Source organism: Nerophis lumbriciformis, linkage group LG28, assembly GCF_033978685.3.
Source record: "Nerophis lumbriciformis linkage group LG28, RoL_Nlum_v2.1, whole genome shotgun sequence".
Taxonomy (NCBI): Eukaryota; Metazoa; Chordata; class Actinopteri; order Syngnathiformes; family Syngnathidae; genus Nerophis; species Nerophis lumbriciformis.
Window position 1 is genome coordinate 7,857,650 of NC_084575.2, and position 14,667 is coordinate 7,872,316.

The following is a 14,667-nucleotide window of genomic DNA, read 5'->3' on the forward strand; positions in this document are numbered from 1 at the left end:
TGTACAACACATCTCCATAGTCAATAACAGGTAAAAAGGTTGTTTGCACCAATTTCTGTTTCACAGTAAAAGAAAAGCAATATTTATTTCTATAATAAAATCCCAGTAAAAGTTTCAGGTTTTTTTTGCAACATACTGAATGTGAATGGTACTCAATTAAAATCCTAAATATTTAAAAGGAGATACTAACACAATTTGTTGCCCATTTCTTGTTCAAATGTTCTCACACAGTGCTGATCTTACAGTTTTTGACGTGGTAAAGAACATACACTTTGTTTTCTCTGCATTTAAAAGCAGTTGAAGATAGCAAAGTTGTTCTTGTACTCTGTCAAATGCATGTTGTAGATATTTAAAGGCCTCAGCAGGAGTGGGTGCTGTGCAGTACATGACAGTATCATCAGCATAGGAATGGAAAGTTGAGTTCAGAATATTCTGTCCAAGATTATTAATTAATAATGGGCCGAACACAGAACCTTGAGGGACACCCTTTTCCACTTGCAGTACGTCCGAGAAGGAACCCTCTATCTGAACAGCCTGAGTTCTACTTGTGAGGTAATTTGCAAACCATCCAACTGCTTGCTGAGAAAAACCAATAGCTGAAAGACGTTTGATTAAAATGACATGATCAACAGTATCAAATGCCTTTGAAAAGTCAATGAAGAGGGACAGACAGCACTGCTTCTTGTCAAGAGCTTCAGTTACATCATTTATAAACTTCATAGCAGCAGTAACAGTACTGGGATTTCTGCCAAAACCTGACTGAAATGGTGACAGAATAAAGTTGGTGTCCAAAAAGTCTTTTATCTGTTCACTGATAAGGGATTCAATCACTTTTTCCAGAACAGAGAGTTTAGAGATCGGTCTGTAATCATTTAGATTACTAGGGTCACCTCCTTTTAATAGGCGGATTACAAGGGCAGATTTCCAATCCAAGGGGATTTCATTTGAAATTCGAGTAAAGTTAAAATTGTCAGTCAGTGGTCCAGCTATAATTTCAGCTGCCAACTTTAAAAAGAACGGCTCCAACTTATCTGAGCCAGCTGGCTTTCTAGGTTTAAGTTGTTTTAGAGCCCTCATGACCTCTGTTGTGGTTAAGGGCGTAAAGTTAAAAACCTGGGTATTTTCAACGGTTCTTTCCGGAGTTAGCGGAACTTCAGTAAAGTTGTCAGAATTATAGAGAAAACCAGAGGAAATAAAATGATTATTATAATGACTACCCATTTCTCTTCTGTCACTTACTCTGACACCATCAACAAGTATACTAGGTGGGAGATTGACTGAATTACAGCAGGCGGACAAAGATTTGATGATTTTCCCAAACTTCTTTGGATGTTTGAGGTTGTTGTGGAGAAATGCAATTCTAATTTTGACTTTCCGAAGGAGAGAGGTAAATTGATTTCTTAATTGTCTAAAATTCAACCAATCTGCTTCTAACGCTGACTTGCGTGCCCTGGCCCAAGCAGCATTACGCTCATGCAATACATCTGACAGGTCCGATGTAAACCACTGATTGTCACGTCCTTTAACCCTACATTTTCTAAAAGGGGCATGTTTGTTCACTATACTCAAAAAGTTTTCGTGAAAATATTTCCAAGCCAGTTCAACATTATCAAAAAGAGCAATTCTATCCCAATTAAAAAGATGCAAGTCATGTAAAAAAGCTTGCGTCTCAAATAATTTCATATTACGTTTTTCAAGAAGACGAGGCTTGCTTTTAGGAATCCTTGTGTCTCGCACTACTGCAATCACATAATGATCACTCACATCATTAGGGAAAACACCAGATGCAACACATTTGAAGGGCATACTCAGTGGCCTAGTGGTTAGAGTGTCCGCCCTGAGATCGGTAGGTTGTGAGTTCAAACCCCGGCCGAGTCATACCAAAGACTATAAAAATGGGACCCATTACCTCCCTGCTTGGCACTCAGCATCAAGGGTTGGAATTGGGGGTTAAATCACCAAAAATGATTCCCGGGCGCGGCTTCGCTGCTGCCCACTGCTCCCCTCGCCTCCCAGGGGGTGATTAAGGGGATGGGTCAAATGCAGAGGACAAATTTCACCACACCTAGTGTGTGTGTGTGACAATCATTGGGACTTTAACTTAACTTTGTTAGAATTAAGTCAATGAGTGTAGCTTTTTGAGGGCATTTAGGATTAGGTCTTGTAGCTGAGTTAATTAGTTGTGTTAAATTTAGAGATTCACACTGTGCTTTCAAAGAGTCAGACACAGATGTGAGCCAGTCCCAGTTCAAATCACGATTTCATTATATTTCAGTTGAGACAGAAGCATTACAAGAGTAGATAGGGAATTACTTGGGGCAGATGGAGGCATATAACACCCCACTACCATAATGTGGTGATTTCTAGCTAATTCAATTTCAAGTGCAAACAGTTCAAGTTTACTTACTGATTCAGAGAGCACTAATTTAACATCAAACCTCTGCTTAATATATATGGCCACTCCACCACCTTTTCTTTGTCGGTCAGTACGATAGACATTATAGTCATGAATGTAAATATCTTTATCAAGCACAGATTGTTTAAGCCAAGTTTCAGATAAGACTACAATATCAGCATTTGTTGAGTTTATCCAGATCTTTATCATATCCAGTTTAGGGAGTAAACTCCGAACATTGATATGAATAATCCCAAGACCAGATCTAGTTTTAAAATCCGCAGGTGTAAAACATTGTGTAGGTGTATCAGGGCCTGGATTAGTCTCAACATTTCCTGAGAGCAATAACAATAATATAACTAAACATTTGCGCTTAAAGTTACCATCTTTTGAGTCGGTCTTTAATCTGTGAAAGTAAGTGCTCACAATATGTCAAACTGTGCATCTTGAAGTAGCATAGCTCGTGAGTGGGGGTGACCAGACCCATTTGGGACACCAGTAAAACCACACAAAAGTATAAAACACAATATAATAATTTGTGACATAGTGAGAGGAGAAGTTCCACTTGTTTCACCACTTTTGAAGATGTTAGCAGACAGGGCTAAAGACTAGCAACCAAGGCCGACGGATGGAAGCCCGTAGACAAAGCCAATGGCTGGAGGCAAACAGCAGGTCGGTGGAAGGCTAGCAGGCAGGTCGATGGTGGAAGGCTAGCAGGCAGGTCGATGGTGGAAGGCTAGCAGGCAGGTCGATGGTGGAAGGCTAGTGGCGCGGTTGGTAGAGTGGCCGTGCCTAAGGGTTCCTGGTTCAATCCCTACCTTCTACCAACCTAGTCACGTCTGTTGTGTCCTTGAGCAGGACACTTCACCCTTGCTCCTGATGGGTCGTGGTAAGCGCCTTGCATGGCAGATCCCGCCATTAGTGTGTGAATGAGTGAATGAGACGGGATGAGTTTGCTAAGTACAAAAATGAGTCGAAATTTTTGAATGAAAGAAACTGCTGTTCTAAATGTGTCCTCTAGATGTCGCAATAGCAATGTTTTGTATCTTTATAGATGATGCTACATATGTAAAACACAACTAAAACACATGATGTTAGCGCACCAGTCGGGGAAAATTAGCAAACTACATCAATAACATCCTGTAATTTGATTTTGATATTATTTATTTATCTTGATAGATTGAAATATAACACCAATGAGTTGACTGATGAACATTATCACATAATTGATTCTGAAAGTGTAAAAAAAGACAACTAAAGATAGAATACTATTGTATGTAAAAAAAAAAAAAACATAATTTGTACATTTTCAGAATGTGTTTGTTCTATTTTTAAACAAAGAAAACAATCTGCAGTTGTCTTTATTTTTACTTTATCTTGCCGTAATTTTACCGTCCGGCCAACTTGGAGTAGATCTTCCTCCATGTGGTCCCCCATCTAAAATTAGTTTAAACACTCCTGGCCGAGTTCTTTCTGCGAAAAGCAGATACGAGAAAAAAAATCTAATTATGAAACGGAATAGATCCCTAAAGATTTGTTGAGTAATATCAAGGATTATCCGTCGGTGGCGTTCCCAGACATGTGGAACTATCTTGAGTTCCAGATGTCATTCCACACCACAAATTATGGTTAAGTTTAGAGATAAAGTTTAGGTGTCATAGACTGTAAAATATTGACACACTTTATATCAGTGAGTGTAAAGTTAAGAATGCCTCAATCAGTGCTGCCTTGTACTTATAAAAAAACTTGCTCCTCATCAAATTTCCAAGTCTGTTTTTGTACTCACTTTTGAATGAATTTTAGTGGCTGGGACAAAAGGAAGTATTTCCCCTGTTTTTATTGGTTGTTTTGCTACTCACTTTTAACACAACACACAGAAGAACACAAATAATGTCATTGTGTCATTGTGTCAGTCAAAACTATTTATATTCTCTCTTTATCTTATTTACTTATTTACCCAACAGACGTCCAGCAGCCCCCCAACATTAAAGAGGAAGAGGATAATCCACAGCCCACCTACATTAAAGAGGAAGAGCATGAAGACAAAGCACCTGAGTCCTCACAGCTTCATCACAGTCCAAGTAAGCACATATCATTTTATTCTCAGGGCATTCAATCCATCACAACTGGACTGTTCACTTTGTCTTAGAAGACTCATCCAAGTAGGCTTCATCACTTCATGCTCATACACTTCAAGTCTTAAATCTAATCATTGGAATTTTTGGGGGGGGAATTTTTCTATCGTTCACAATCATTATAAAAGACATGATTGTGGATATATATATTAAAAAAAAAATCGCTTTCTAAGTAGGGCTGGGCGATATGGCCTTTTATTAATATCTCTATTTTTAGTCCATGTCACGATACACCATATATATGTGAATATGTTTAGGCCATGTCACGATACACCATATATATGTGGATATGTTTAGGCCATGTCACGATACACCATATATATGTGGATATGTTTAGTCCACGTCACGATACACCATATATATGTGGATATGTTTAGGCCATGTCACGATACACCATATATATGTGGATATGTTTAGTCCATGTCATGTTACACCATAAATATGTGGATGTTTTGCCTTAGCCTTGAATGAACACTTGATGCATATAATCACAGCAGTATGATGATTCTATGTGTCTACAGTAAAACATTCTTCTTCATACTGCATTATTATATGCTACTTTTAAACTTTCATGCAGAGAGGGAAACCACAACTAAGTCAATTTAGCAAAAGTGTATTTATTAAACAGTTATTAAGCAGTGGCACAAACATTCATGTCATTTCCAAACAGAAAGTTCAAGATTGTCAGAGACATTTTAAAACAAGCTATTAGTGCACTTTTGTGCATGATGTCACTGAGATGACATTAAAACAACACTAAATTAAAGTGCACTTTTTGTACAGAACACCACTACAATAGTTTAAAACAAATAAAGTGCACTTTTGTGCATGATGTCACTAAGATATTTCAAAAACTGTTAAATAAAAATTAGCTGCATAATAGGAAATCAAATAGTATACAAACCCCGTTTCCATATGAGTTGGGAAATTGTGTTAGATGTATATATAAACAGAATACAATGATTTGCAAATCATTTTCAACCCATATTCAGTTGAATATGCTACAAAGACAACATATTTGATGTTCAAACTGATAAACATTGTTTTTTTTGCAAATAATCATTAACTTTAAAATTTGATGCCAGCAACACGTGACAAAGAAGTTGGGAAAGGTGGCAATAAATAAAGATAAAGTTGAGGAATGATCATCAAACACTTATTTAGAACATCCCACAGGTGAACAGGCTAATTGGAAACAGGTGGGTGCCATGATTGGGTATAAAAGTAGATTCCATGAAATGCTCAGTCATTCATAAACAAGGATGGGGCGAGGGTCACCACTTTGTCAACAAATGCGTGAGCAAATTGTTGAACAGTTTAAAAAAAAACTTTCTCAACCAGCTATTGCAAGGAATTTAGGTATTTCACCATCTACGATCCGTAATATCATCAAAGGGTTCAGAGAATCTGGAGAAATCACTGTGGGCGGTATAGCTCGGTTGGTAGAGCGGCCGTGCCAACAACTTGAGGGTTGCAGGTTTGATCCCCGCTTCCGCCATCCTAGTCACTGCTGTTGTGTCCTTGGGCAAGACACTTTACCCACCTGCTCCCAGTGCCACCCACACTGGTTTAAATGTAACTTAGATATTGGGTTTCACTATGTAAAGCGCTTTGAGTCACTAGAGAAAAGCGCTATATAAATATCATTCACTACACGTCACTGCACGTAAGCAGCTAAGCCCGTGACCTTCGATCCCTTAGGCTGTACTGCATCAACAAGCAACATCAGTGTGTAAAGGATGTCACCACATGGGCTCAGGAACACTCTGCGCTGCTGACCCGTCTCTGCTCGGGATGGTCTCCTGCTGGCCCCACTATGGACTGGACTCTTACTATTATGTTGGATCCACTATGGACTGGACTCTCACAATATTATGTCAGACCCACTCGACATCCATTGCTTTCGGTCTCCCCTAGAGGGTGGGGGGTTACCCACATATGCGGTCCTCTCCAAGGTTTCTCAAAGTCATTCACATCGACGTCCCACTGGGGTGAGTTTTTCCTTGCCCGTATGTGGGCTTTGTACCGAGGATGTCGTTGTGGCTTGTGCAGCCCTTTGAGACACTTGTGATTTAGGGCTATATAAATAAAGATTGATTGATTGATTGATTGACATCTGTAAGTGCAAGTTAAAACTCTCCTGTGCAAGGCGAAAACCGTTTATCAACAACACCCAGAAATGCCGTCGGCTTCGCTGGGCCTGAGCTCATCTAAGATGGACTGATACAAAGTGGAAAAGTGTTCTGTGGTCTGACAAGTCCACATTTCAAATTGTTTTTGGAAACTGTGGACGTCGTGTCCTCCGGACCAAAGAGGAAAAGAACCATCCGGATTGTTATAGGCGCAACGTTGAAAAGCCAGCATGTGTGATGGTATGGGGGTGTATTAGTGTCCAAGACATGGGTAACTTACACATCTGTGAAGGCGCCATTAATGCTGAAAGGTACATACAGGTTTTGGAGCAACATATGGTGCCATCCAAGCAACGTTACCATGGACACCCCTGCTTATTTCAGCAAAACAATGCCAAGCCACGTGTTACATCAATGTGGCTTCATAGTAAAAGAGTGCGGGTACTAGACTGGCCTGCCTGTAGTCCAGACCTGTCTCCCATTGAAAATGTGTGGCGCATTATGAAGCCTAAAATAGCACAACGGAGACCCCCGGACTGTTGAACAACTTAAGCTGTACATCAAGCAAGAATGGGAAATAATTCCACCTGAGAAGCTTAAAAAATGTGTCTCCTCAGTTCCCAAACGTTTACTGAGTGTTGTTAAAAGGAAAGGCCATGTAACACAGTGGTGAACATGCCCTTTCCCAACTTTTTGGCACGTATTGCAGCCATGAAATTCTAAGTTAATTATTATTTGCAAAAAAAAATAGTTTATGAGTTTGAACATCAAATATCTTGTCTTTGTAGTGCATTCAATTGAATATGGGTTGAAAATGATTTGCAAATCATTGTATTCCGTTCATATTTACATCTAACACAATTTCCCAACTCATATGGAAACAGGGTTTGTATGTCCTTCGCTATGTGGTAGGTTCCTGCGGACGTTATCTCCTTCTGTTGTTGACTATTTGTTTCATACGATGTTGATGTGGAAATGGTTGCTTGGGCATTTTGTGGATGTGGCACCAAACGGAGATTTTTACATGCAGAGTTTCAAGCACTCCTCATTCTCTAGCGGGTGACTTTTCAAATGATGCTACATTAGCAGTGCTGCTACTTTTTGTAGCAACGCTTTTGCCGCATACTTGTTCACCATCTACCCGCTTGAAGCCAAACCACTGCCAGATGATGGACTCACTGCTGTTTGTCTTGGGAATTAGTTATTCCTTCATTTGTTACCAGATTCGCACCTTCTTTCTCTTGTATTACCACTAGCACCACAGCTAATGTTACCATGCCGCTACCTGTCTGCGCCGTGAGAGCGTATGATGTTGCACACGTGACAGTATGTGACGTATGTAAGAAGGTGCGCTTGTTTTATGTCTCTGTGAGAAGGAGAGACAAGAGAGTGAGAAAAGCCTGTAGTGTAATGCCTGCAGCTAAAAGCAACTGTGTGAGAACGTTTACTCCAATATCACCATATAGTCCATTTCTTTATTGCACAGAGACAAACCCACGATATTTGAAGTATATTCGATATCGCGCCCAGCCCTAATTCTAAATGTAAGTAAAAGACAACTTGCAAAGAAGCCAATGGGAGGTCCTCTATAACCATCCAAAATACACCAACAATACTCCATTTGTATTTTGTGGCTTTAATAGCAAGCAAGTATTAGTGATATTGTTATTATAAGTGCTAACGCAGACAAACTATTTATAGCTTGTGTGTCTTTGTAGACATCAGCGGCTGGTAAGCTCCTTCCTCGCCTTGGTGCTGGTGAAAGATTGTTCCAGATCATGAATCGTGCCTTTCACCTGGATAGTAGAAGGATGAGGACGTACTCTCACAAGTTGGTATTATTTGACAGCCAATTTAGACCCGGCAATGGCAAACGACACGAAAAGACGCTTGGCTTACCCCCCTTTTCCGTGCGAGGATTATGAATCATTTTTTATCTAAATGAGAATATAACCACATTCTATCAGTCTGCGTCATAGTGACAAGAGACCTTGTATAGTAAGTACTGTTTTATTTTATTTGTTGGATCTTATGAAGTCTGCATTGTAGAGCTGCAGCTATCGAATATTTTATTAATCGAGTATTTTATAAAAAATCCCGATCGGTTAATCGAGTAATTGATCAAATCATATTTTTGCTTAAAAAAAGATATATGTTTCGTCCTGTCCAGCTTCTCAGGCAAATCATGGAGTTGATGTAGATGCCCATATCGGCTGTACAAATTTACTTTACAAAAGAGAAGTGTGGGATACTTCTCTTGTTGCCTTATTTGTATTTTGACTTTATTAAATGGATTTATCTTATTATTTGATGCAGCCGCAGTTCCATTATTGACTTAGTAGTTGTGTCATCGGATTTGCGGCCTCATGTTTTGGACACTCGAGTGAAGAGAGGGGCGGAGCTTTCTACCGATCACCACCTGATGGTGAGCTGGCTCCGATGGAGGATGCCAGACGGACCCGGCAGGCCCAAACGCATTGTGAGGGTCTGCTGGGAACGTCCAGCAGAATCTCCTGTCAGAAAGAGTTTAAATTTCCACCTACGGAAGGACTTTGAACATGTCACGAGGGAGGCACTGGATATTGAGTCCGAGTGGACCATGTTCCGTGCCTCTGATTGGAGCTGTGGCCTTAAGGTGGTTTGTGCCTGTTGTGGCGGTAATCCTAGAACCCGCTGGTGGACACCAGCAGTGAGGGATGGCGTCAAGCTGAAGAAAGTGTCCTATCGGGTCCTTTTGGCTCATGGGACTCCAGAGGCAGCGCACAGGTACCGACAGGTCAAGCGAAGTGCGGCTTCAGCAGTCGCGGAGGCAAAAACTCGGACACGGGAGGAGTTTGGGGAAGTCATGGAAAACGACTTCCGGACGGCCTCGAAGCGATTCTGGTCCACCATCCGCCGCCTCGGGGTACTAGAGGTACTGCTGACCTCTAATGCGGCTGTTGTGGATCGGTGGAGGGAATACTTCGAAGACCTCCTCAATCCCACCAACACATCTTCCTATGAGGAAGCAGTGCCTGGGGAATCTGTGGTGGGCTCTCCTATTTCTGGGGCTGAGGTTGCCGGGGTAGTTAAAAAGCACATCAGTGGCAAGGCCCCGGGGGTGGCTGAGATCCGCCCAGAGTTCCTTAAGGCTCTGGATGCTGTGGGGCTGTCTTGGTTGACAAGACTCTGCAACATCGCATGGACATCAGGGGTGGTACCTCTGGATTGGCAGACCGGGGTGGTGGTTCCTCTCGTTAAGAAGGGGAACCGGAGGGTGTGTTCCAACTATTGTGGGATCACACTCCTCAGCCTTCCCGGTAAGGTCTATTCAGGTGTACTGGAGAGGAGGCTACTCCGGATAGTCAAACGTTGGATTCCGGAGGAACAGAGTGGTTTTCGTCCTGGTCGTGGAACGGTAGACCAGCTCTATACTCTTGGCAGTGACCTTGAAGGTGCATGGTAGTTTGCCCAACCAGTCTACATGTGCTTTGTGGACTTGGAGAAGGCATTCGACCGTGTCCCCCGGAAGAGTCCTGTGGGGAGTGCTCAGAGAGTATGGGGTATCATACTGTCTGATTGTGGCGGTCCGCTCCCTGTATGATCAGTGTCACAGCTTGGTCCGCATTGCCGGCAGTAAGTTGGACACGTTTCCAGTGAGGGTTGGACTCCGCCAAAGCTGCACTTTGTCACCGATTCTGTTCATAACTTTTATGGGCAGAATTTCTAGGCGCAGTCAGGGCGTTGAGGGGATCCGGTTTGGCGGCTGTAGGATTAGGTCTCTGCTTTTTGCAGATGATGTGGTCCTCATGGCTTCATCTGGCCGGGATCTTCAGCCCTCGCTGAATTGGTTCACAGCCGAGTGTGAAGCGACTGGGATTGGAATCAGCACCTCCAAGTCCCAGTCCATGGTTCTTGCCCGGGAAAGAGTGGAGTTCCATCTCCAGGTTGGCGAGGAGATCTTGCCCCAAGTGGAGGAGTTCAAGTACCTAGGAGTGTTGCTCACGAGTGGGGGAAGAGTGGATCGTGAAATCGACAGGTGGATCGATGCGGCGTCTTCAGTAATGCGGACGCTGTATCGATCCGTTGTGGTGAAGAAGGAGCTGAGCCGAAAAGCAAAGCTCTCAATTTACCGGTCGATCTACGTTCCCACCCTCACCGATGGTCATGAACTTTGGTTTATGACCGAAAGGACAAGATTACGGGTACAAGCGGCCGAAATGAGTTTCCTCCGCCGGATGGATGGATATTTTTGCTTAAAAAACATATATATATATATTTTGTCCGGTCCAGCTTCTCAGGCAAATCATTTTGTTGATGTAGATGCCGATATCGGCTGCACAATTTTACTTTACAAAAGAGAAGTGTGGGATTCTTCTCTTGTTGCGTTATTTGTATTTTGACTTGATTAAATGGATTTATATTATCATTTGGTGCAGCCGGGCCGGAGACCTCGTGGTCTCTGGATTTTAAACTGGACTAAGAGGTCTCACTCTGTGCATGGCTCTCAGCACCTGAGCATGTTAATTCCACAGCAGACTTACATGAACAAAGTAAGTTATTCACAACCTTTGGTTCGGCTACTTGCAATTCTCCTCTACACATTTTCCTAGTGTTGGCGACACTCACTTTAATGTTAGAGATGGTCATTTTAATACAATGCTGAAGTACAGGCCCCCATATAGCTGACCGGGATATGCCTGTTATATGATTCTTTAATTTTGGGCCTTTTAGAATCAGCATGTCTTCGTCTATTTGTGTCAAGGAGGTGAAATTAGGTCTGAAAACCTTTGACAAGTGGACTTCATGTCCATTAGGTCTTTTCAAAGTGCAGAATACCATCCGCCTTAAACAGAATATTCTACTTTGAAAGTAAACTGGATCATTTATTTTGTGTATAAGCATGACTTCTTGTCCCACACGAGCAGATTTTAGCTCAATTGAACCGCCTTGTTGTGGCGACCACTAAATATAGAAGCCAGGCGGTGGAAACTGACACATTGACTTGAAAACAAAAAACGGAACGAGTCTGTCGCCGTGGCGCCGCCGTTCCACATCCAGTGGAAATCCCCGGTTACACTTACAAACGTTGCTTGACGAGATAAAAGAAGAAACCATACTTCGGGTTCATGGCACGTAGCAAAAGGAAATGCACTTTCAACCCACAGCACTCGCAGTGAGCGAACTCGACCACAAGATAGCGCCATAGCAGAGCTAACAATACAGAATACAGATTTACAATGTAAACGACCTAATCTTTTCTCCAACTTTATACATCATACCTCAGGCAGAAGGGAATTTATGGCAATACAGATTTTAGGCCATATTGCTCACCCCTCGTAAAAAGTGGTCTTCTTTTCCTGTGAATGATGTTGTAAACAGCAGTGTGTTTGTTTTCAGGCCAATTCGTACATTAACTTGTTATTTTAAGTACATGTAAACTTACTGAATGCCTCATGTGACTGAGCAAATCTGGACATTTCTCAAGCATGTTTGTCATTTTGTGTCCTGCAGACGTCTGTGAAGAACAATTTCTGCCTGAAAAACAGGAGAGTAGCTTCAGGATGTTGAAGGAGGATCCACCAAAGAGGAAGACCAGGCACCACGGACCCTCTGGCGTCTCCTTTTCCTCTTTGACACAGACCCTGCCCTGTAAAAAGGAAGAGGAAGACTCACTGATCCCCCACATTAAAGAGGAAGAGGAGGAACACAGCATCAGTCAGGAGGGAGATCATATTGAAGGACTGGTGGACTTCCCAGTGACTGGTGTCCCTGTGAAGAGTGAAGATGATGAGGTCAAAGGTGAAAGTGAGGAGAAGAGAGAGGCGGAGCCTCCAAGCAGCAGCTCAACACAACACATGACAACAGAAGCTGATGGAGACCACTGTGGAGGATCACAAGCAGACAAGATCTTAGCTCCACTATCAGATAGTGAGGACACAACGTCACACTCTCCTGACACTGATGATGAACACTCTAAAGATGATGCAACATGTCACACTGACAACACTCACTTCACTTGCTCTCACTGTGACAAAACTTTTAAATACCATAGTTCTCTGAAAAGACACATGAGAACACACACTGGAGAAAAAACTTTTATCTGTTCAATCTGTAGTAAAGGTTTTGTAGAAAGTCACACATTGAAAGTACACATGAAAACACACACTAGTGAAAAAACTTTTTATTGTTCAATCTGTGGTAAAGGTTTTACACAATGGCAATCTTTCAAAAAACACTTGAGAACACACACTGGTGAAAAACCCCTTTCCTGTTCAACCTGTGGTAAAGGTTTTACACAAAGTCAACATTTGAAAGGACACATGAGAACACACACTGGTGAAAAACCCTTTTACTGTTCAACCTGTGGTAAAGGTTTTACACAAAGTCAAAATTTGAAAACACACTTGAGAGTACACACTGGTGAAAAACCATTTTCCTGTTCAAACTGTGGTAAAGGTTTTACACAAAGTCAATATTTGAAAGTACACATGAGAACACACACTGGTGAAAAACCTTTTTCCTGTTCAACTTGTGGTAAAGAGTTTACACAAAGTCAGAGTGTGAAAATGCACATGAGAAAACACACTGGTGAAAAACCTTTTTCCTGTTCAACTTGTGGTAAAGGATTTACACAAAGGCAATCTTTGAAAAGACACATGAGAAGACACCCAGGAGAGAAAGTGTTGAGTTGCAGTGTGTGTGGTGAAAGATTGTCTTCTAAGTACCAGTGTAAGAAACACAAGTGTGCTGGTGAGAACAGCAGCAGCAAATGAAACTGCAGGATTTGAAATAAACTGTCAAGACTTTAATGTTGACTTTCTAACAACATCAGCACATATAACATGTGTGACATTGTTGTTGTTTGTGTAACTATCTTTTTAATATGCTCCTACATTTATAGATTAGATAGTTTGAAATATTGAAGTATTCCATATTTGTATTTCTACTTGTTAATGATCCCATAGATTAGCACCTTTATATGATGTACATATGTACTGGTTCACATGTGAAACATCTTCTGGACCACTTCAGGAAGCATATTATTATTTACTTTATACATCATTTGAACACTTGTCTTTTATACCATTTTAAAATGTGTGACTTTATGAATTATTTGTTGGGTCTCTATAATCCATTTTATTAATGATCTTTATTACTCTCTTTTGTAATATGATGATTGTTTTATATGTATGTCCCCAGACCTTTATGCAATATAAAAGTGAGAGAAAAAGGCTGAATTGTTTGTGGAAGGATGTTTATTTTTTCTTTTTACAAACTTACATTCGTGGATAAAACAAAAATTCCCATTATTGGGTTTTAAACATTTTTAATGTATGTTTTCTTTTTAAACATCCCCAAAACAATATCAATATCATTCAAAGTTTGGAGTGTCAGGCACAAGCCAGTATTGTACATCATCCCACAGACATTTACTTTGCATACTGTAGGAGCCAATTTCCTTATTTGTTCATATTGTTTTTATCTTGTTTTCTCTCATTGATTGCTGGCCTCTGTTCATGCTGAAATGTGTTGACAGGGATGGGACCGTTGCTATAGTGCGGTTGCCATGGTAACGTCATTTAATTGGGTTCAGGTGGGAGCACTCGGGGCGATTGCATGGAGGACACAAACAGTTTTTGGCCGTGCGTGTCGTGACAATGTTCCATTCAAGGTCAGCATACATTAGAATTTTCTAAACTCGGTTAAGAGGAAGAACGTTTGAAATGCGGGCTGCGACAGACAAAACATGCTACAAAGTAGAACACATTCTACGTGCACAAGGGATTTAACAACATCCACAAAAGGCAAGAAATGCAATGCAGCTAATAACAGCAATAAGACTAACGAGCACCATGTTTTCCATTGGCCGAAAATCAACTTGTAAGTCTTGATAAAGGTCTGCAACTTGCAGCAGTTTCCATGGTGTAGTGGTTATCACATTCGCCTCACACGCGAAAGGTCCCCTGTTCGAAACAGGGTGGAAACAAGGTCTTTTTACTTTCCTTCTTACCTCTATAAATAA

General features: G+C 41.4%; 2 protein-coding genes and 1 non-coding gene across 4 annotated transcripts in view; all 3 read left to right on the plus strand.

The window, feature by feature from the left end:
* Window positions 1-14,667, plus strand: part of LOC133570505 (uncharacterized) — a 490,167-nt gene that overhangs the window by 303,929 nt on the left and 171,571 nt on the right. The window lies entirely within an intron of this gene.
* On the plus strand, window positions 12,206-13,889 carry LOC140680168 (uncharacterized). The gene has a single exon (XM_072916546.1). The coding sequence runs from the start codon at window positions 12,206-12,208 to the stop codon at window positions 13,415-13,417; it is 1,212 nt and encodes a 403-aa protein (XP_072772647.1). The 3' UTR covers window positions 13,418-13,889.
* Window positions 14,559-14,631, plus strand: trnav-cac (transfer RNA valine (anticodon CAC)). Its single transcript has one exon. It is a non-coding gene; the product is annotated as a tRNA-Val (tRNA).